At 37.5% G+C, this 24010-nt stretch overlaps 1 protein-coding gene across 2 annotated transcripts in view; it reads right to left on the bottom strand.

The window, feature by feature from the left end:
* Positions 1-12017, bottom strand: part of IGF2BP2 (insulin like growth factor 2 mRNA binding protein 2) — a 68630-nt gene extending 56613 nt beyond the window's left edge. The window contains exons 1-2 of one of the 2 annotated variants that reach the window (XM_070946451.1): positions 11840-12017; positions 10389-10449 (exon numbers count right to left, since the gene is read on the bottom strand). In XM_070946451.1, coding sequence (XP_070802552.1) covers positions 10389-10449; positions 11840-12014 — 236 coding nt within the window. In that variant the 5' untranslated portion in view covers positions 12015-12017. The remainder of the gene's footprint in view (positions 1-10388; positions 10450-11839) is intronic. The other variant, XM_070946452.1, reaches the window with a different exon arrangement.
* Positions 12018-24010: the final 11993 nt, after the last annotated feature.

The raw sequence follows: 24010 nt of genomic DNA, 5'->3' as shown, positions 1-24010 counted from the left end.
AAGTGGAAAACGTTTCAAACCAAAAACAAGACCAGTTGCCATGAGTCAAATTCCAAACAATTCTACCTCGATGATCAAGAATTTTCACTGATATCTACTAGAATATATTTGATGCCTTCATTCCAAGTGTTTAAGGGTCTGAATATATGGTAGATTTCTATCTTGACTGTATTATTCTAAAGAAATGGTTGGGTTTTTTCTATTTATTTTCTTTTGTGACAGCTTAAGTCCTTTTCCTGTTTCCAGCTGAACATCCTTACTTCCCCTTATGGGGTCTATTGCACATATGTCCAACCTTAGCAACTTTAAGATCTGTGGACTTCAACTCCCAGAATTCTACTGTCAGTCATGATTGGACACCCCAGTGTAGGGTATCTATGTCTTTGGCATGCCACCACTTCACAAACATAATAAAAGTTGCTTAGTAATCCCTACAAATATTTTTTCAGGTAAGCACAGCTGCAGCTTGTTCTAAAACTTTTGCTGGCATTCAGAATTCCATAATCCTCAAATTGAATTGTAAAATGGATTCAGCAAATCAGGCTTCAAAAATGCATTTTGCACTAGTGAAAGAAACCATTCCATTCAATGGGACAATGATATTAATACATTAACATGCAGGAATGTTCTTAAGATCTGCGAGCTCATGACTTCTCTATCTGCTATTCTGCATAAGTACGGAGAAGGCAACTCTCTAAATTTTCCACCAACATGATATATTCTGGAGAGATTCAGATAGCAACAGCCTTGAATATCATTTGGTGGTGCTGTCAGCAACCGTGTACTGTGCTGGGGGCTCCAGGGAAATCTTCAAATAGCTCAAAATAAGCATATTTGGAAGGTACCATTAAGGAAATTCAGTACTGCACATCTACCTTACTTCCCAGATTCTGGATGCAGAGATTGTAGTCAGTCGTAGTTTAGCCACAGTTTACTGAAGAAATTACAAATGACCATGAGGAAGACCAAAGCCAGAAACCATGATTTAAAAACAATTGCCCAGGGGTCCTCAAACTTGGCAGCTTTAAGATTTGTGGACTTCAACTCCCAGAATTCACAGAATTCTGTGATGCTGGCTGGAGAATTCTGGGAGTTGAAGTCCACAAGTCTTAAAGCTGCCAAGTTTGAAGACCTCTGCAATAGCTCATCAAAAGAATAGTAGTTAAAAAAAATCAGGTCAGATAAAGTAGACATGCTCCTAGTGAATGGACCTAGTCCATTCCCCTAAATATTGCCATCTAATGGGAGCTAGGAAGCGTATCTTTTCTGTGGCAGCTCCTGTCCTCTAGAACACTCTGCCCCCCCTTTCCCCAAAAGTTTGGCAGTCCTCTACTCTCTTAGCCATCCATAAAGCTTTGAAGACCTAGTTCCCCCCCCCCCCCCGCATTGGGATAAGATTGGATAATTGCAATTTTGAAGTTTGACTTGGCACTAGGTCTTTGTTATTCTCAATGTTTTCATGTTTTAATCTGTTTAATTTTATAGTTTTAATGTAATTTTATGTGTTGTTTTAACTTTTGATTAGGAGCTGCCCAGAGCTGGTTAGAAGATAGGTGGCTATATAAAAATTTTAAATAAATAGTGTGAAATTTCTACCTACAACTGAAACTATTTACAATCCCATTCTTTTAAAGAATAAAATTGGAGAGAAATATTTCATTCATTTAAGGTTCAACTTGTTCCCTTTTTGTTCATTTTTGCTGGCATGCCAGCAAAGGATACTTCAATGGTATTCAGAATCCAATATGCTATGTTCACTGAGGGTATCAAAATCCTACATCAAGTAATTACCTTTAAGAATAGCTCTGGACTGACAATGAACTTTCAGAGTTTATATAATCTTGTCTCTTTGGGGAGAAGGAATAAGGGAGAATATAGATTTTTCTCAGCTATTGCTACAGGATAAAATGGCTCTTCATGGTACTAACTAGTTAAAAGTTGGTTTTTTACTGAACAAAATCAGCATGAAGCTGAACTGTAATGTCTTTTTAGTAATGTTACGTGCTTGATATGGCAAAAGCACTCTCTCTATTCTTCATCTTAAAATATGAAGCTGGGATAGATTTTCAAATGTGCAAGGTTGCAAAATTATCTACTTATGAAACTACAAATCATAGGAATTGTTCCAAGGAAACATCTAATTCAGGATACTAGAACTGAATGCTAAAATTTTAGCTTAGATCATTTTAATTCTGGATACATATTAATTACCATATTTATTAGGTATTAAGTAAGTGAAATTGAAAGGGATTGAAAGGTGCCAAAAGGCTGCCTGAGAGAATTAGCTTGAATGGATATTGCATTGTGATGGTAGTTTATGTGCACCTCTGGAGTTAACCAGGAAATAGTTAACTTCAGTTTTCAGAGGCCAGTTTTACTATGATTGGAGCTAAAAGATTTAGTGTTATTTGGGTGGCAAAATTACAGGTTGTTAGTATCTTTGGTGATTCTGGTGCAAAATAATCCAGACTAGCAGGGAAAAATGCTAAAGCAATTTCTGAATATAATCTAGGAGATAGTTAGGACTGGCTCCTAACTTTATTTAAAAAAAAAAAAAACTACAGAGTGTAGTTAATGATTTGACTGAATTTCCTTACAGATGTCAGCAAATACAGGAAGCCATCTTCTACTGTTTCTGTCTCAAAGGATCAACTATTTACTGGGTAGGTGATGGCAATCCAGAGCATGAAGTTACAGATACTTCTTCATTTATTAACTGCCTCATTCAGCAACCATTCACAATTGTGACAGTAATGTAACTTTATGACCAATCCTCACATTTACGACCTTTGTAGGTCAGTAAAGCAAAGGAAAGCTGAAGCAAGATCAAAAGCACAGTCCTGTTTCACTTAGCAAACACTTTTCTTAATGACCAAGTTGCGAATCCCAATTTGGACACTAAATGAGATCTACCTATACTTAATTGAAAACCTCTTCATGTGAGTTTCAACACTGAAACATTGTCCACTGATTTAAGCATTTTCTGATATTGTATGATGAGATTAAGTTTTAGGGACTGACCAGAGGAAAAGGACTTCTGATTAAATTATGACCTGTTAGTGAACTGTGTCATGCAATGAAACTGAATCCTGGAAGAATAAGGTCAGTCAAAAGGAAATGTGTTGTTTTTTTTTACACAATGCATAGTCAAGCTTTAGAATTTGCTACAAGACATGGTGCTACCTATTAGGTTGGCTGGCTTGGAGCAATTAATTGAAATTGTGTGGATCAATGATAATTGGTCTTGATGGCAATGTGAGTTCAATGAAAGTCATTGTTGAGATAAAATTCCTCGTGTGTTTGGTTAATCACGGTGAGAACAGACTGCTGTACTAAATTGGTCAGGAGTCTTATCCAACAGGACACTGCTTATATTCTTAACCAGCAGTGTCTACATTTATCTTATCTTTATCTTACATGTGAGGGAGATAATATCCTGGGGGCAAATAAAAGAACTTAAATAAGGCAAATATTTTGAATCCTTTTTGATTCATTACCAGAGGATTATTAGAAGAGTAAGTGTGAGATTTTTCAATGTGACTCTTTTTTGATGAAGTATTCCATTTTAACTCATCCGTAGGTATGGTTTGCTGCGGATTGGACTTGGATTGTCCAAGATTAGAAATATGGCTGAATGAATAATTCACACTTGAATAACAAACAAATTTATCAGCACTCAGAGTCAGCTTTAGCATTTGAAAAATGATACAGCATTTGATTTACATTTGAAAGAATAGCCTTTTGTGGATAGTCTGCGTACTTTCAAAGAAAAGGCTAGCATGATTTCTTACAGATTAATGAACAATAAGTACCCCAAGTAGATTACAGTAAAATGTAATGAGCAAAGCAGTCTCATGATTCTGGACAAACCTGAGTCATGCCATTTAAATCCTCAAAGAGGGCACTATTACAAGGGTGACTGCCATTGAAAAAGATATGTCAAAGGGAAACACAAGAGACGGTATTTCAGATAAAAGACAGGGTCACTTTCATGAGCTCAGGCAAAGGGCAGGCTAAATCTTGACTGGATGGCATGAGCTCAATCTGAGTCACAGAGATCAGTGGAAGACCTTGATCTTTTTCAGGGTGAGCCATATTTATATAATATAGGAAAGTTGATGCAAGTTCATATTAAGGTAGTATATAATAACAAATCACTTCAGTGTCAATTATAAGATGGAAAAAGTAAAAAAAAAGAGAAGGAATTCTAATGTATTTCTGATGACTGGTGACAAATCTGCTGAGAAGGTATTCTAAAATCTACCTTAATATTAGACTTCAGATAGCATCTTTTTTCTTTTTGGAAAATTCAGTTTTGAATTGGTCAAAAACAAAACAAAATCCCTCAGTTGCCTTTGATGTAGATGCTTATAGGAGTAATTGGCATACACAAATTTTATGTCATCGGTTACCTATACAATCGTTCTTTTATAAAGCAAGTAACTCCATCAGCAGTACATTACAAAAATAGAACAGTTAAATACAAAATTGAAACACATTTTTGAAAAGCAGGAGTGCATTTCACCAAAAAAACAGATGTTTATAAAACAACAATGGCTGTCTATAAGGTAAAGGTAAAGGTTCCTCTTGCACATATGTGCTAATTGTTCCCGACTCTAGGGGGCGGTGCTCATCTCTGTTTCAAAGCCAAAGAGCCAGCGCTGTCCGAAGACATCTCCGTGATCATGCAGCCAGCATGACTAAATGTCAAAGGCACACAGAACATTGTTACCTTCCCACCAAAGGTGGTCCTTTTTTTTCTACTTACATTTTTTACGTGCTTTCGAACTGCTAGGTTGGCAGAAGCTGGGACAAGTAATGGGAGCTCATCCCGTTACACGGCACTAGGGATTCAAACCCCTGAACTGCCGACCTTTTGATCGACAAGCTCAACCTTTCTATACCTACTGCTAAACCTCAAGCTTAGCCTCTCTATACCTACTGGATACAGTCAATTTATTCTAGAAACATCTAAACAGTTTGTATCCATTCAGCAGCAAAAATTTCTTCCTTCTATATGCTTCCTTTTGACCGGAAGAAATGCATTTCATGAATATGTTACTTAATTTCAGGAACATCATCAGTTACAATTACATCTAAGATGTTAGACTAAAAATGTTTACTCATGCTGAAACGGAAGATGTGGTCCCTTTCTCTCCCCTCAATTGTGGGCAAATATGTTTTTTTCTACTTCTAGTTTTCCTTTTCCTTGTTCATCCCTATAATCAATAGACTGACTTTTCATTTGGATTAAAGGAAAACATTCCTGGCAGTTTCTTTTTCTTCCCACTAGAGGCTATGCATATATAACTTCTGTTTCATCTTCTATCACTTGTTTGAAGCTCTATCCAGACACAAAAAAAATTCTTCCCATCTTTACTGAGAGTATTAATTATAGGGAGTCTAATGACTTTAAGGTTGTTATAAATATTAGTATACAGCAAACTTAATTTTTCTGAAAAATATTCCTTGGGTCTACATAGTGATTTATAACCTTAGAAGGCATATCAACAGTAACTTAAGGAAATGGAATAATTCATATACATGACAGGCATTTCAAAATTGATAATTATTTATATCAAATCATTTAAAATAGTATATAAATAATGTGGTCATTCTCAGTACATTCAGCAAGTCTTTATTAGAAATAAGGATGAAAAAAATTCATTTCATTCCATGCATTTTTCAACTAAGGACAACACTCTTTCTCACAATTCCCACATAATTTGAAGACCACTAACTTGTTCTTTCTAATTCTTTTCCCAGTATATATTATTGCTTCGTTTACCTTGTATTTAAAAAGCCCAAGAATAGGGACATCATGGTATACAATCCTGAAAATGACCATGCAAACACAAAATATTTTGTGACCATTTGTATTACAGAATAAGTTGAAACTCTGACTTCTCTTTATGTTCCCCCTTTACTAATTCTTTGTGTCTCTTTACCCTTTGACCCAATATTCAGCAACTATTTCTATCACAACTTTCTTAATCTCTCTAGATCTCTCAAGTTCTTTTACGATGCTGGTTATTTTTCATTCAGAAACTACTATGAAAGTGACTCACAGAAGCAACAAAATCCAGATGAATCACTAAAGTGATTACTGAGGAACCAATTTAATATTTTTTTTTATTATATGTCAGATAGAAACGATAGTTAATTCAATAATTATTAATCAGAAGTTGTTCTAATACATATTTCCCTCTTAAAGAATAACTTTAGTTTTGTGCAATACAGCATAACTACCCTATTATTCTTTGAAAGTACTAAAAACAGTTAAATTAAATGGAAAGTACCTACTTTAAAAACAACCTATCTGACAAGATGAAGTGAATAATGACATAACAGTTTATATTAGCAAAATAAAGTATAGCATCTTCTATGTTTTAAGAATGCAAAACCATTCATAATGTAAAAGATCAATTAATGGTACCCAACTCCCGCCCTCATCAATTGAAAAACTGTTTCCCACTCATAGCACACCACAAAAAGTATTTTAGTAATTCATGTGTTTTGCTTTACACAAACATTACTTTGCTCTTTGTGTAAAATTAGAAGATTTGGAGGAATCTTTTAAGAAATAAAAAATCTTAGTATTCTTTCCTTCTATAATTGATTAAAGGTATTTTCCCGTTCATATAAATTAATTAGAAACCAAATATGACTAAGTCTCTTTCAAATATCAAATATTTCAATCAATTACACCTAATGGTTTTTTAGGTTGAGTATGAAGCTAATATTATTTTTAAAATAAATAATTCATTAGGTTTTTACATGTTGAATATATTCAACAAAAATATTTTGCAATATTTTTCCATTTTGAAAGTCTTTCTAAAATATATACATTTTAGTTTCTACAAAAACTCCCTATAACTGCACCTCATAGGAATTCAGAATATAACACTGAAATTTCCATAAAAAGTGTGAAATCAAAATTAGAAACACAATAGTTATATAGATTGTCCCATTCCAATAATTATTCTATATACATAGATTTTAATTCGTAGAGTTACTGAACAAATTATTTTTTCACCTAATCTAAGGTTCTGCTTCATTTTATTTTAAAAGAGATATTGAGAATTGATATACTGTATACTACTTGTCTTCTCAACAAATGTAATATATAGTGAAAGCAAAAATATGAATATATATTCTCTAAATTAGTTTAAACTACAAGACAAAAACTTTGTGAGTAATTGGTCACAATTACAATTTGGACTGTGGCTCTTTGACCCTATCTTCAATATTGTCATGTTGCTGCCACTGTTTTCAAAGCTTAGGTGATTCTTATAAAAAAGCAGTGCCAAAGTTAATGAAAAAATGGAAAGTGAACAAACTTAATTCATACCTACACCACCAAGGAAAAACAATACTTTATAAGACTTCCCTTTACAATTCATTTAATACAATACATGTATTTATATTTGCAGACTTATAGATCCCATCTAATGTGTTGAATGGGATAAATGCAATTGGAGTGGACAGCTGTGAAGTTAGGATCCAGCAGCATCTAAAAGACTAGCTATGGTACTATATTGTGAATAAACTATCCTGATTAAAACCCATAATTCTGATTATGGCAGCATTTCGACAGATAATCTGCCTGAATGTACTCAAGCTCAAAACTGTCTTGTGTCCAATACATTCCTTTGCCTATAAGGTACCTGATGATTTCTGTTTTAATGAAATATGTATCGAAACAGAAATGTTGAGTATTTTGGGCTCATTAAAAATTAAGTAGAATTCTGGTTTTCAGTGGGTGCTTTGTATAAGCACTTTAATTACAGAATGTGGTATTTCAAGTAATTTCCAGACAATACTGCAATACACATCATTTTTATTTCTATCAGATTTAAATAATCAAACTTAATACACAAAATTGTAAATTTTACACTTTCTTGCCATCTTAGTCAAATATCAACAATGTTAAAATGTACCCTAAATACAAAATTTATCTTTGTTTAAAATGATTGGTGTATATTAATTTCCACAGTATGAAAATAATCTATTCAAACATATAATATTTCTAACCTACTTAAATTTGACAATATTTGCATCTGATCAAAATAGTTGCCTTGCAATCAACTCATCTAAAAATCATCTAAAAATAGCTTAAGCAAAGGAACTGGGTTTGGATTTTGAGCACCTCATAAAAGTTAATGCAAACTTCAAGGACTTCTAAATTTCTAACTAAACTCAAAAGCATGATAATATTCGCACTGCATATTATCAAAGATTCTATTCTTCAATTTTGAAACATGGAAGAAATTTTCTTAAGTTTAGACAAAGACACACCATTGTAAATCATGGTCAGATAGAAAACGATAATTCTGACTGGAGTAATTAAAAAATATAATTTAAAATGGTTGCAATTTTGGGGCAACTGATAACAGTGAATTTGAGAATTTTAAGTACCACATAAAGGACATAAAATAAGACAAAATTATACAAGTATTCCCAAAAAATCAGCATTAAAGAGTTGTCACCACAACAGTTAATGTAGCAATAACTGTATGATTCTCCAATTCCCATATTTTTGTACTCTACCATTTTAAAGCACATAGTAGCACAAAAATGTTTGCTATATTTTTATCATATAATTCAAAATATTTTTAGCTATATACAATTATATTTTATTGCACTGTACACAAAACATCATGCTAGAATTTGACCATATAGCATCAAACATGTTACTTTTGCATTAAAAAATTATTATGTTTCAACTAAATTTAAAACCTGCCTAAGTATCAGTTCTAGTAAATACAATGAATCTTACTTTTGTGTGAGTGTGCAGAAAACTACAATAACTTTTTGAACTTCCTTTAGAAAAGTAATTACAAAGGCCAGGATCATATCATGGGACACAGGAGCAAGGGTTTTCAAACAAAAGTTCTAATAGACTGAACGTATTTTGGAAATGCCACTCTGATGAACAGATAAGTTCTGAATCACATTACACATTTTATGCTTGTGACTTGATAACCCTTTGAAACAAAGAAAAACTCCCTTACATTACAAAAGTATTTTAGAAACCAACTTTTTATACTATATTTAGATTTAAGACAATTTTCTTTAAAAACCATATTCATGTACCACATATTTCTGGAATTTAAATTTTAATGTTCCATTTTTAAACACTGAAACTTTTTCTTAAACAGAAGCTCAAACATACTGTTGAAATGTATGGTGTTCTCTAACTGAATGAAGAATCCTCTTAAGATCTTCAAATCAGATCAAATTAAATCGTTATTCAGTTATAGACCAGCAAATTAAGATTTTCAGAAAATTGAAAATTATTTGACACTCCCAGGTGCAAAAAAATTTATTGATTTCATTGCAAAGCAATATAAAGGCAGAGTTTTCCAGAGTAACAGAGGGATAGTCAGTTTTCCAATTTGCTATAGAAGAACTAGTACAAAACCTACAATTTCAAATAATTTATATACAGAATTAAAAGAAGTAAAAAAAAAAAAAAGACCAATAGCTATTCATCCATTCCACTGTTTTGGTAATTTGGAAATAAACTGGAGCAGAACTTTGAATGTGAAAGCATTTCAAAATTGTGTAGATAGCTATAATGATGAAACAATTAACTAACAATATCAATAAAATATATTTAAAATGATGGTTTAAAAACATTATAATTTCACTGCCCTCTTATAAAAAATACTACAACTTATTGGAATATGCGTCACTTAGAACAGTGGAAAATATCATGCCAACATAGAATATAGGAAAACCAGAATAGCAAATTAGAAAACACTAGTATCATCCCATGTAACTCACATTTCTGCCACTGATTACTACTTTTTGAAAAAGTACCACAAATAAGACATGGTTTATACAAGTCACATAAAAGAAGCTTTTAGAAATAAAGCTTTCCCACATAGTTGAGGCTTGGAAGCAATGAAGTTGCTTTGAGTACAACTTCTCCCATACTGAATTATAGTTCCCATCATCTTCAGCCAAAGTTGTTTTTATATTTATTTCATTGAGCTAAGAGCTAATATATATGTCCCTGACCATATCTTTACATCTGGCTGACTGGGTACTAAAATACCTATATGATTTAATCCTTGTGAAAATCAGGGTCTCAGTTGAGAATCCTGAAAAACTTTTTTTAAAACATAAGATAACATTTGTTTTACAGACTTTTAAAAAGAATAATCAGGTTTATAAAAAACTGTATGTCACAATCACATGATACAGGAGGAAACTCTCCTGATTTCCAAGAAACAAAAACAACTCTCGAACAACAAAAGCAAAAATGTAACTATTAAAGTATTTTCAGCACTGAAGTTTAAACTTCAAGATTCAACTTTCCGCTGCTTATTTTTCTCCAACTTACTAATAATTTGTAATAATAGGAAGAACAAATATTTTACCTTAGTTTTTTTGGGACCGAATAATCCACTTCCATGACTTTGCCATGCAACTCTGCTTTACCTTAAAAGTAAAAATAAAAAAAAAATCCATTTTCAAGTGAGAGAGTTCTGAATGCTAAGCATCCAAACTCTGGTGCAAGTCACTGTGGGCATCTCATTTTTTGATTACCCAGAGGTGATGGTAGAGAATGGAAAATGAGAGAAATTTGACGGGGAAAATAGCCAATAGTCATCCTTTGGGAGTAAAAACTCCCTTAAGGAGAAATGGGCTTTGAAAGCATTTCAGGCATTCTGGGGGGAGGGGGGGAGCCGTCTTTGTTTCCTCAAGTGAACTATTTGGCCAAAGAAGCTACTTCATCCCATGCCCGTGGAAACATTTGACGGGGGAGGGGGGTGCCCCTCTGCCCATCAGGATCTACAACTGGGACCGTTCGCACGAATTCTTGCGCCAGCACCGCGGTTCAGCCCAAAAGACTCCCGAGCCTGCTCCGTTGGTGCGCGCGCGGACCTCCCCCCCACCTCCACGCCGGCCCATTCAGGTAGCTTTCTTCTGCCCAAACTATTCCTAGGACCGCGAGCAAACGACCGAGGAGTCAGCAGACAAATGGCCACGTTAAAGGGCTGGTGCTTAAACAAGCTGGGCTCGCCCCACCTGGGCTCCGGCTAACATTCAGCCTCCGGAAGGAAGCGGCGAGGTGCGCGTGTGAGCGAAGGGCCAACTACTCCAACTGGTTCGCTCCAGGCCGGCCCGCTCAAACCCGATGGACGGTCTGCCTCCTGGGGCTGGCCCAAACGTCCCTCTCCGTCAATTCAAGCCGCGCTCTGCTCGTCCCCGGTGTGACTGGCCGGCCTCAGGGCTGCGCGTCACTCCGGGCCCCCGGGCAGATTTGGGGCTCTTTGCTCCGGGCTCCCGGCGAGTTGGGACAGGGCACCTCGTAGAAAGGTGCCCCAGATCTAGCGGATGCCGGGAAAACTAAAGGGAGCGGGACCCCGCGCTCGGGAGCCGCTCAATAAAATCGGAGAAAAAAATCAGCGAAAAATCCCTCCCTCGCCCGCCGGGCCGCCTGCTGAAGCGCAGCGCGCTCAGGGCGAACGGGAAAGGGCGCCTAGGCGCGGGCACCGGCTCAGAGGCTCTGGCAGCAGCACCGCCCTCTGAGAAGCATCAAGGATCGCTCCGGTCAGGAGGGGGGCACCGGGTCCCCTTTCCTCCGTCTCTCGCGGGGGGGCTGAGTAAATAAGGGAAAGTCCCCCACCCCCTGCGTCAACATCTCGCCCAAGCAGGGCTCCTCGAGACACTCGCTGCCCTGCCGGCTCCAAGGGGCCTGGTCCATCCAGACGGAAGGCGGACTAGTGGCCAGGAGCCAGCCGGGGGAGAGCGGGGGGAGGTCAAGGCAAAGAGGTATCTCCGCACGCCCTCTCCTTAGTCCTGAGCGCCGCGCTTCCTGGCTTACCGGAGAGAGTTTCGATGGCGCGGATGGCCCAGTTCTGGTCCGGGTAGTCCACGAAAGCGTAGCCGGACTTGAGCAGGACCTGCCCGGTGAGGGGCAACTTCCTGTCCCCGAAGAGCTGCCGGAGCTCCTCGGCAGTCACGGCCGGGCTCAGGTTGCCGATGTATAGCTTCTTCATCGTCCGCCTATCAGGAGGGGGAAGAGTCGGAGGGAAGCCAAGGCCGCCGCGGCCACCCCCTCCTGCTTTCCTACCACCCACCCACCTAGTGAAGCTGGAGACCCAGCACCTCCCCGCCGTCGGCCGGCCCAACCCAGCTTAGCCGCTCCTCCTAGCTGCTTACAACAGCGCCCCGCAGCCGGGCGGGCAGCGAGTAAGCGAACGGGCGGAGCCCAGCCCAGCCCCGCACAAGCCCTTCCTCCAGCTCTCCGGGTCCTCAGTCCCGCCTGTCTCGCCCGGGACAGACAGGGGGCGGCGGTTGGGGCAGCGGTTATCCTGCAGAGACTCGGCCGGGACGCGGACACACATACACACCCACAGAGGGAGAGAGAGAGAGAGATGGACGAGCGGCGCCACGGCCAAGCAAGCCCCACCTACCCTCTCCTTTCCTCTTAGCCAGAAACACGTAGCCACGTGCTCGATTGGGGTTTGCTTCGCGCCCACCCTGCGCCGGATGGCTCTCCCGAAGCTCGCGCGGCAATTCTTACCGCTGTTCTCCCCCCACCCCCCACCCCGTCCTTTTCTTTCTTTCTTTCCTTCTTTCTTTTTAGCTGGAATAACTCTCGGAGAGTCGCACGTGAGCCAGGAAGCCCTCTCCCCACACCAAAGTCCGCGCCACCGGATGCGATGGCTCTGCTCCTCTGCTGGGGGGTGGGGGGGTGGGGGGACGGAGCGCTCTGAGGTAGCGCTTCACCGACGACCTGAGGGCACAGGAGAGCGAAGGGCGGCGTTTTTCCGGCCAAATCTTTTTGGGGCGCGTGCGGCTCAAAACCGCAAACCTCGAGATTTCCTTTGACTCTCCTGTGTGGCGAACGTGCTGTTTCTGAACCTCCCTCACCTGGGGGAGGAGGAGGGCCGGGGAAGGAGGTTTTCCCGTCCATCGTTTCTAACCGCGGTTTACGATCGGAAGCAGAAAGCAACTTTCTCCAACAAGTCTCTACTTTTAATGCTTGAGTTGGTTTGATGGGCATTTCGTCTTTCTTCAGCCAGGATTAGCCTATCAGAAGAGGCGAGGAGGAAAGCTGTCTTGTGAACGAAGTCGCAAACGTAATGGCCGGGCACTTCCTGCTGCTCGGGCCGGTGGAAACGCTGAGATGCTTCGCTTTGACGCTCTGGGTCCCCGTCCCCCCCCCCCGATTTGATCCCCAGCTGTCGGTTGGAAATCAGTTGGACTGAAATCGCAAGTGCACGCCGTATAAAGGGATTTGGAGTAGGTGAATAAGGACTCGGAGCCTGGTTCATCCGTATTTTCGTAGCCCCCCGCCCGCCTGTACTCTACTCACAGAAGCGATGCGGTCCCGTCCCCCCGTCGACCTTGATGCTACGTGATTCTGCCGTTCCAGAAAGGAAGAACTGGGTCTGTCAACAAACGAAGCTTTGCTATGAATTGTATGTGGATGTTTTTTTTAAAAAAACTTATCTTAAGGAGGACTTGGATAGGGACAAAAAGAAGACTTTTGGGAAGTTCCCCCTTCCACCATCACTTGTAGTATTCACCTGTATTATTATGGTATCTATCTGGTGATTAAAAAGCTAAATAGATATTTACAGACTGAAGTGAATTATGAAATTAGAGTATTGCCTCTGTAATGAATTTACTATGGCAAAATTTAATTTCATTCACATAAAAGTCCATGTATGTGGGGGGAGGGGGGAAACTAAATAGATATTAAAGGAACAATCAGGGTCATGTGTAACCTTTGTACCACTTTTCAGGCTTGTCCTAATGTCTTTTTATTGCATGTTGTCACAATTAGGTGAGAGAACCACTTTTTCTAGCAGGATAGGTTTATTAGGCAATACTGCTGATAAACACTGCTTTTCAACCTGGATGTTATTGACCATTTTTCCACCAGTGTTTTACCTTCTAGAGTTACTTGAAAATCTTTGTGAAAATAAAAAAAGACTGTCTTTATTACTGGAACAACAGCATTGCAAGATTCATAGATGATCATATAAGATGTTGTAAATCCTTAGTGAAGAATTTGTCATTTTGCAGTCACTGGATGAAGTTTATTCATTAAGATTTTTATCTTCAAGGTGCTCAGAAGAACAAAGGTTTTACACAATACCTCCTCAGTTAACAGAGCAAAATAATGTATAACCTGCAGAAACTCTTAAGAAATGGGGATATGTGGGCAGTATTTCTGGATACCTCTTTGGTGATGCACGTGTAAAAATCTGTTGAGATTGATGGCATTCAAACGTATATGAAATGAAGTTGAATATTAATGTCTGAAGTTGATTATTAATTCCTACTGCCCATCCGAGTTGAAAAAATAAATTGCATGTTTTGACTAATCCAGTAAAATAATTTACATGGAACACTCCCTTTCCCCCAAATATTAAAGAAGCTTGCTTTATCCAGAATAAGAAATCAGAATTGTATTAAAGTTTTTAGCAGTTTCCTTCTCAAGTAAGAAATGGAAGGATTATGAACCTACAGTTACTAAATATAAATATTTTTAATAAATTGTCATTCATATTACTTTGCTTATTTATTTTTTATATTATGCCTTGTATTTGGAGCTTAGTTTAGCTATGATAGAGATACCTAACAAACTTTTGCTGTATCCGAATCCCCTAGTTTCAGTTAAATTAAATTAAAAACCTGGCAGAAGGGGAGGAATGATAAAAAAGCCAAACCCTACACTTTCTAACCTTTTGCAGAAAATTGTTTTTGCTTCACATGTCATCCCACTTTCTCCTGTTGTGTTCCTGTTGCAACCCTGATTTCTGTAGTTTCTCAATGTCCACCCCACTTCCTATCTTCTTGCATTTCAGGCTCCCCATTCTCTTTCTCTCCAGCTTCTGGACTATGGGGAGTGCTTTCCATTTTTTTCTTTTTAGATGCTTAATTTTTTGTATGGGCTATTTAATAAAAGAGCGCTGCCAAAAGTGGAGCCATATATGCCACCTTGCTTCTGAGCTTCTGCATACTACTGATGATGCATTTGCTTTCTGCTGCTGTCTCCTCTGCCAATTTCTTGTAAATGTGCTGCAGAGTCCTGGCCCTGTGCCCTCTTGTAGCCACTGGATACATAAGTTCATCCTATGCTTCTTTTTTCAGAGATTACCTCTGGGTTTCATCAGATTGCTCCTTCAGATGGATGCAGCAATCTGTTCACAATTTTGTGATAATTCAGTCTGATGATGGTTACATCCTGCTATGCGATTATTATTCTTCCTAATGAACTAAATAGCTAAATGATTTGTAGTTACTTATACATCAATATCTCTGTGCTTATATTTGTCACACATTTGATTTATTTTCCACTTTTCAAGAGAACTGCTTCCAATGTTATATATGAGTAGAAGTAGAATAAACTTGCAGATGGAGTGGATGGCTGATTAGAACATCTTCCCTTCCAGAAGTCCTTTTGTTGATTTATAGTCATTGTAGAAATTAGCAACACTCTTGATTTGCTACCCAAATTGTGACACTGTGTGTGTGTGTGTGTGTGTGTGTGTGTGTGTGTGTGTCTAATGTATGTGTGTGTGGGGGGGACTGCACCTTCATTTTAAAGGACCTATATACTTCATGCATCAATGCTATTTTAAGAAAAAGAAAGCATATAAGCATTACAGACATTCCTAGAGTGACCATGGCAACAGTATTGTTGCATGCTATTATTGTTCCCCACATTAGCTCTATATGGAAGGAACCCATCAACACATGTGAATTGGATAACCATGATACCCAATTCAAAATATATAGAAAGGTAACATAACACAACTAGGACAAGGCATAATGTTTTCCTCTAGTTAGATAGTTATGGCAAATCAATATGAAGAAGATTCCATTAAAAGATATTGTATCAATAGAAATGTATTCCAGGATTCCCTGCAGATAAGCGTGTACTGTAGATCACTGTATGAAACTACCTATTTGTAAGGGGGAAAATATCCTTGAGGAAAACAGCATGATGCCCTCCAGATCTTTGAATTCTTAAGAATTCACTATTGACTATTATACTATTGACTATTGATTTAGACTATTGATGGGAAATTCTCTGGTCAGCACTAGGATATCTATATTTGCAAAATAAACAGAAATACTGCTGTGATAATTCCATAGCTTAGTGGATAAAGCAAAAATCTCCAAGTTTTCTTGAAAAATGTTGTACAACACTTTGGATTTGCTTTCAAAAGGGACCCTATGCATCATCTCTAAGCTCTGTTCCGGTGCCCATCCTACACTACATTCCAACCAAGCTGGAAAAAAGCTAAAAAATAAACAGCTTTGAGTCATGAAAGGAGCTGAGTCACAAGCAGTCAGTTTACTTAGAATTTATATTTTCTTTCTTTGTCTTCTTTATATAGGAAACACATGCCAAGTTCAAAGTTCCTTTGTGTTCTTTTTATAGACAAGATCGGTTGGTTGGTTGACTACTTCAACTTGTGCTAAGTCAACAAGGGTTACAGAATTAAAGTGCTTAGAGTACTAGCAGCCAGACAGTTTGACACTACTGAGCAATTATGAGATCATCTGCATAATGTTGCAGTGTCCATCTCCTAATGAGATAAGAGCAGAATGGTTGTCAAGGGATCAGAGTCTGAGATGCTTGCATTAACGTAAAAGGGCCAATAAATGCCACATTACTAGTATTCTGATTTCATATCTGAATCAATGGGTGGCAAATAATGACATCAACAGGAGGGGAGGCAAAAATGTCAAGACAGTATTGGGATGCAAGCCCACAAGTCAACATCATAGGCAGGTACTAAAGGATGGAACTTGAATTAGGACACCTCTTCTATCATCTTGCCTTTTCTGATTCCTTCATAGACACTATTGGGGTCACAGGATAAGATCTTTCTGGTATCTGAAGGTTCTCAGCTTAATGGAGAAAGCATTTATTCTCAGTGAAGGTTCTCAGTTTAATGGAGAAAGACCAGGAAAGACTTAGCATAACACAGCTAAGTCTTTCCTGGTCATGGTCTGGGGAACAAAAGAAAATAATGTAATGAAGAATAAACAAAAATGTTGCCAATAAGTTTTTGTATCATTAGAATTAGAATTATTTATTGGTCAAGTGTGATTGGACACACAAGGAATTTGTCTTTGGTGCATATGCTCTCAGTGTACATAAAAAGAAAAGATACATTCATTAAGAATCATAAGGTATAACATTTAATGATAGTTATAGGGTACAAATAAGTAATCAAATTATAATAGGCAACAATCAATATAAATCGTAAGGATACAGCAACAAGTTACAGTCATACAGTCGTAAGTGGGAGGAGATGTGATAGGAACAATGAAAAGATTAATAGTAATAGTAATGCAGACTTGGTGAATAGTTGACAGTGTTGAGGGAATTATTTTTTCTCTCAGCAGAGTGATGACATTCGAGAAAAAACTTGTTTTGTCTAATTGTTCTGGTGTAAAGTGCTCTATAGTGTCGTTTTGAGGGTTAGGGTTAGGGTTACGGTCATGGTTAGGGATAAGAAAGGAAAAGCCTTCAGTAGTTCATTTTGAGTTCAATGTCTCATCTTTTTTTATAAATGCTCTTGAATCATAATACATGTTTGTTTGCAATAAGGTTGAGCAACTTTTTCTGGTCTTGAGAGCTATCATCTCATTCAAATATTCCCTGCAGCTGAGTACAATTGCAGGGATGCAGAGAGATGTGTTATCCATCTCTCTTCCCAGTATGTTGTTGGTTACCCAATGCTAATGGCAGTAGGAAATTGAGGGCTATAATGGGGTCACTAGATGGAGGGGGGAAAAAACCCTTCCTCTTCTGTTCAAGACTGCTGGCATCAGATCTGTGAGTGCAATGCAATTAAGAAAACATTTTCTTGCATAAGTTCATTCAACCTCATGTTTTCCAACAATTTATTAACCCTGAGGAATATCAGTTCATTCTAAACAATTTTTGCACAATTGTGATTATTTACATTCTTTTGAAGATAAGTCTGCAAATGTTGTTACCTTCCTTTCAAGCATCTGTATTAGTCTGAGAACATTGTTAGTAACAATTTGTCTAAAAAACCTGGAATGCTAAGTTACGGAAAACAATCTAATAGCAGCCATTCAGCATTCAAGAATGCCTTTCCAAATGCTGCATCTATATCACATTAGATTCGGTTTCCACCTGTCCTACATGCACTATTAGTGGTAGTGGACTTTTTTGAGTTTTTCCTACTTTTTCCTCCAGAAAATAGATTTAATGAATAGATTTTGAGAAATTGTATTTGTTGTCATCAAGAGAAAACTACATTCCTAGTTTCAATCAGCTCACAGAAAACAATTGAATCTACAAATGCAAACTATAATACTTTTTTAAAAGCATAACTGCATATTGCATCCCATTCAGTAACAGTACAGCAGAACTATTTACTGCTCAGAAGTCTTAAGTTGTGTGCTTTAGTGTAGATCACAAAGGAGCTATTAATACACTGTCCCCATTTATTTGTATTCATTTATTTCGTTCATATCCATGTTTATATTTATACCTGCTATCTTGAACATGTTTGACAAACTAATAAATACAAATACATGTCTTATTGCTTGGACTCACGCATCAGATATGTAAAGTGATGATAAAATAGCGTAAAACATGGTATCTAACTAAATATAATTGTTTAATTTAATTGTCAGTGAATGTTTTTCTGTCTGAGGTAATACACAGTACCATAAAGAGATACATTGAAGTGTTCATTAATCTATCATCTCCCACAAGATCTCTTCTAGATTATATTTTCTTCAATGTCTACTTGAGATTCTGCTTGAGGTCCTGCAATATGAATGAAAGTAGAAATAGCAAAGGAGGCACAATGTTCTTAGCGGGGGATGATAAGCTGCTAATTTTTAAATGGAAACAGGACCCAAAGGCATTAGAGAGTAAGAATTAGAGTAGTTTTATTACACAAAACAAAGATGATTGGGGGGCATTTTTATAGCTTATACAACCCATTTTTAAAACAGTACTTAAAATTTTCCCTTTCAATAGTTTTTTCTTTTGTACCTTTTAAATGATAAGTATGTGATTCTTAACTGTTGTATTTGAATAAAGCACCTAACAATCTCAGACATATAATGCATTATAAATACAGTAAATATATTCACATTAATAATGTGATTATATTCAAGCAAAAGGTTTTCACAATAGAATCACAATTCTGGAAAGTGAAAAAATTACAATGCTAGGCAAGCATATATAGTGAAACTTATTTTATTTCACATTTGTTTAGCCAGGAGACTACAGTGTTAATACAAAATGATTGTTTGGCTATCAATGATTGCCAGTCTGATCTGTTCATGCTTGTACACTATCCAGAGTGACCCACAGGGGGCAGACTAGCCCCATACTCATAAGACTTAATGTTGTTGTGCAGCAGCATCCGGGGCTTTTCCCACCATCAATATCACCTCACATTTAGGTATCACATTTGGATAGGTCTGACACCAGTTAAACTTGTATTGCTGTTTGACGCAGTTTTTTACACACTAAAGTGGTGCTTTAACAATGAAACTTATGCAAAGAAATTTGACCTGACAAATTTGACTACATTTTTATAGATTGCTTTGCTAGAATTTTAGGATCTAAGTCATTATAAATTTGATTGGTTTTAAAATTTCTAGCCAAGTTGTTAAAGTGAACTATCAAAGGATCTACAGTATATGATCTCTACCTGAACAGATCCCTAAAAGCTTGAAGGTCTACTGGATGAAACTGAGAGGATGCAGTAATGGAAAATAAACACTTTTTTTGCTTCCATCATTGTCGAATTCTATATGAGTTTTAACCTATGTTGGGCCTGAATAAGATCTGCAATATATGAGAGGATACATATATGTTGAATTCAGAGTAGTCAAATCTTTGACAGAAGTACAAAGCTTATTAACCAGAAGACACTGAAGAACTTGGAATCAATTACCAATTCATCACCTTTCATGGGCAATCGTTCTAATAGGTTCCACATCTCTGCGGAAAGAAATAGTTGCTATCAACCTAAATCTCAGTCGGAATTGATTCAACAATGACAGGAATAGATATAAAATCTGTCACTTTGGGACCACTATTCTTCTACCCAATAGAAAATCAAATCAAATTCGGAGTGTGATCTGCCATATATGTTGGGCCAGAAACAAGTTGACAGAAATCCGTAGTTGGCATGGCAGCTATTAATTCTTGGACAGCCCCAATCAAAGCAGTCCTAGCATGGAAGTTAAAATTATCTAGACTTCATCCTCTAGGAGTTCTGAACCACCTCCATCAGAGACCACCTTCATCAACTCAGGAAATTTGTTGGGTAGCTGACTGGATGGTATACCAAAAGAATCCCCATTTTCTTCTGAATAACCAAAACTAGATACCAATATTTTAGATTGATACTTGATCCTGGAGACAGAAAGAGATCTATATATTCCAAAAATTCCCCTGCCCTGACCACCTAGTCTTTTTTGGTGCTATACTGTGCATTCCCTAGTTATCCAATTCAGGTGTTTGTGAAACATCATAGAGCAGTCCTCTCATGAACAATCAAATCTTAGATGAGAAAGTTTTTTCTTATTATTTACCAATCTGGTGTTTAATAGCAAAACCTGCAAGCCAACAGCAGACCAATATGAGTTCATCCTTGTGAGGAAGTAACCAGAAGAGAGAAGCTCGAGATCTCTCATCTCCCTTCTTATTTGGCATGCTTTTGCTCCCACTGTCATACTTTCCTCTTTATGGAATTACAGTAAGATTTAGAGTTTCCCAGAGAAGGAATGCCAGTTAAAACAACTGGCATTTGGCATCAAGCTGAGAAATACAGAACATGTGTTTGTTAAGCAATGGGAAAGGAAAAGAGACAAAAAGAAGTACCAGATTTAAACTGCAGAGGTATAAAGAGAAATTGCACTCTCGTGTTGACAGAGGGCAAGAAATTGCTTTAACTTTCAAATTTAATTTTTTTTTAAATTTCCCTCAAGACCCTGATGTTCCAACAGGCGGGGATAAACATATGAACATGTGAATGATTTTTTTAAATGTTATCTAATTCTGGGTTTTATTTAATTGACCAAACTAAGTAATAATTTTAATTAGCAATTTTATGATGTTTGTGTATCTATATTTTTCTTGACTGTACACCGCCTTGAGTCCTACGGGAAAAAGGTAGTATAGAAATATAATAATAATAATAATAATAATAATAATAATAATAATAATAATAATAATAATAATAAAAATGTCTTTATGCTGCTATGCAATGAAGATTTTTCTCTGGCTGTGTCACGTGAAGTATCTTGGTAGCTTCTGCCAAGTGTAAGCTGGGAAGCCTGGCAACCTGAGTGCCCTTTCGCTTACCTCTAGATCAATGTTTCTCAACTTCAGCAAGTTTAAAATGTGTAGACTTCAATTTCCAGAATTCCTCAGCCCACACTGATCTAGATTAATGCACGCTGCTCAGGAATCGAATGTTTGCTAGTCTCTTGCATCCTCATCTATAAAAATAGGAGAGAGGGCAGAGCTGAAGTGTGCGAAGGACAGGGAAACAACCAGCACACAACTGTTTCCCTACAGTTCCGCTTCTGGTTTTAAAAGAAAAATATTTTTAAAATCTCCTACCCCAAGAGAGGGATGAGCTGCTAAGGCATCTGCCTCTGCTCTCTGTGACAGTATTCATGCCTTCACCAAGCTTGTTTGGTGAAGTTTGTTTCTGCTTGAGATGAATGAATATGTATTCCCACTCTGGGAAGCCAGTTATCATTCTGTAGGGAGCCTTTGGAAATGATGTTGGAGAAGGCATCCAGAAGTTATTAGGACAACAACAGGTACTGAGAAATGTGCTAAGCCCATGGAAATGGAAAAATGTTAGGGAAAAAACACTGACTGGCTCCTCCTTGATTCCCTGGACTATAGGAGGGAGCGAGAGAGGGAAAAATTCAGACAGACTTGCAAAATTCTATTACTCTAACCTACCTCAATAAATCATCCTGTGGAGTCTGTTTCTCTTTATTCTATCTTATAGTGCTTTTACGTTCTTATAAACTCTAGCTGTCGTAACTAGAAACTAAAAAACTGCTCTCATCTCCAACCATTAGATATGTTTGGCTTTTTGAGAAGACAGGGACCTCCAAGGTGCCAACTCATAATGCACTTCCTATGTTGTAAATTGTATAGCTAATCACTCAGTAGTTTTAAATAGATGAACTTGTGTTGAGAAAGGCCAAGGAGGAAGTTGGCATACTGACACATGCTTTTTGAAGTATGAGCAGAGAAGTCTTATTACCTGGATGAAATTTGGTCCATGTTAAAATTCAAAAATATGAAATATGATTTGGAAGCTGACATAAGAAATGCCGGCCACTTTTACCTGGATATTTAAATGCTGGATTGCAATGTGATGACTTTCTTTGGAGGTAATGGCATGATCTTGATATCTGTGCATACTCCTTAATGAAAAGTGACTCAAATAGTCTGAGCAAGTTTTTGGTTGCTATATCAAAACCTTCTATCCCTGGATCCAGCTCAGGGTTACTGACAAATCAAACTGAGCTTGCAACTTGAAGTAACACAGTAAGTTGGTTGAAAACGAACCTTATGTACTAAGTACTCGGGTTGGGATATAGTGAAATCATCCTCTCCTCACTAAAATGCTGTGTCATAAATTTAGTTTCCTTGATTTGGAAGATGGAGAAAAATAATTGAGGTATGAGATTTAGTGCTGGGAAATTTGGAATTAAAGTTGGTTTGGGAAACTTAATTTCTCTGAACAGAACATTCTACCCCCTCCCCCTGGAAAGAATACAATTGGCAAGACTTCTGCCCTTTTCTGATCTGAAGCATCCACTAAGGTCGAGTAGGCACCTATGACAACTTATGGATTTCATCTCTCAGAATTCCTGAGTCATTCATTTGAAAATCTCTTTTGTATATCCAGAGATCATTGACCTTGAAGAAGTGACACAAAATAATTCCAAAAGATGGGCATGGCAATATTCAATCTGAATCTCCACATTCATCTTTCCTATCCAATTTGAAGAAATTATGATTTATAGTAGATACTATAGATTAGCAAGTCTCGTTTTGTCTAAATATTGCATTGACCCACTAAGAAATGTTCGAATTTGCATTATTTTTACTCTTTTAAAGCGTGTTTTTATTTTTTGCACTAAACAGGATTTTGAGGATTCTCCTTGTGTTTGTATCAGCCAGATACATCTTTAACAATTCTGAGCATTTTTTGTTCATATCGGCAAGTATACTTTACAAAGTTGTTGCTATGGAGCAAAATGACAGGAGAGAATGTTATGTATGTCATCTCAAGTTGCTGAAAGTAGGATATAAGTCTAACCAACACAGTGTTCTCACTGTTGCCATTTTAGGGGCAGGGTGGGTGGGAGAGAAAACAGCTCCTGAAGCGGAAAGTGCAAGGTATAAATATTAGCCCTCTGGTGGCACAGTGGTGACTGCCCTCTGGTGGCACTTAAAGCTCCAGCTGCACTGGGTAGTGATAGCAATGCTGGAATTTCAAAAGGAAAAAAACATATCCTTGCTTCCCAAAAGATATAGTTATTTGGATTAGGAGACTTTGGAATGGTGTGATCCTCTAATAGCAATTTGGAATTCTTCCAATTCTGACATGTTTTCTGAATAAAGCAAGCTCTGGGCTGAATTGTGGAGTTTTTGGAATAAAAACTCCACAATAGTATCATTCTTGATCTAGTTCAATCCTGAGCTGCATATATTTTCTATTGGTAAATATAAATGATTGGCATGCAATATCTCTTCTTTCCAGTATCAAATATATTGTTTTGATTGTACAAAGCCTTCTGATCAGGATACCTTAGATGTTATAATGGCTGTAAGTGGAATATATATGTCTTCCACAGACCAATTCATAGAAAAGGTTTTTTATTTAAATAGATAACAAAAACAAGGAAAAGTATGGTTTGAACAAATCTGAAACTAATAGAGAAAATATTAAGGAGAATGCAGAAACAGAACTTTAATTATATC

Source organism: Pituophis catenifer, unplaced genomic scaffold, assembly GCF_029215685.1.
Source record: "Pituophis catenifer annectens isolate HBS135680 unplaced genomic scaffold, rPitCat1.0.hap2 SCAF_6, whole genome shotgun sequence".
Taxonomy (NCBI): domain Eukaryota; kingdom Metazoa; phylum Chordata; class Lepidosauria; order Squamata; family Colubridae; genus Pituophis; species Pituophis catenifer.
The sequence above is the reverse complement of the archived record's forward strand: the minus strand, read 5'-3'. Positions and strand labels throughout refer to the sequence as shown.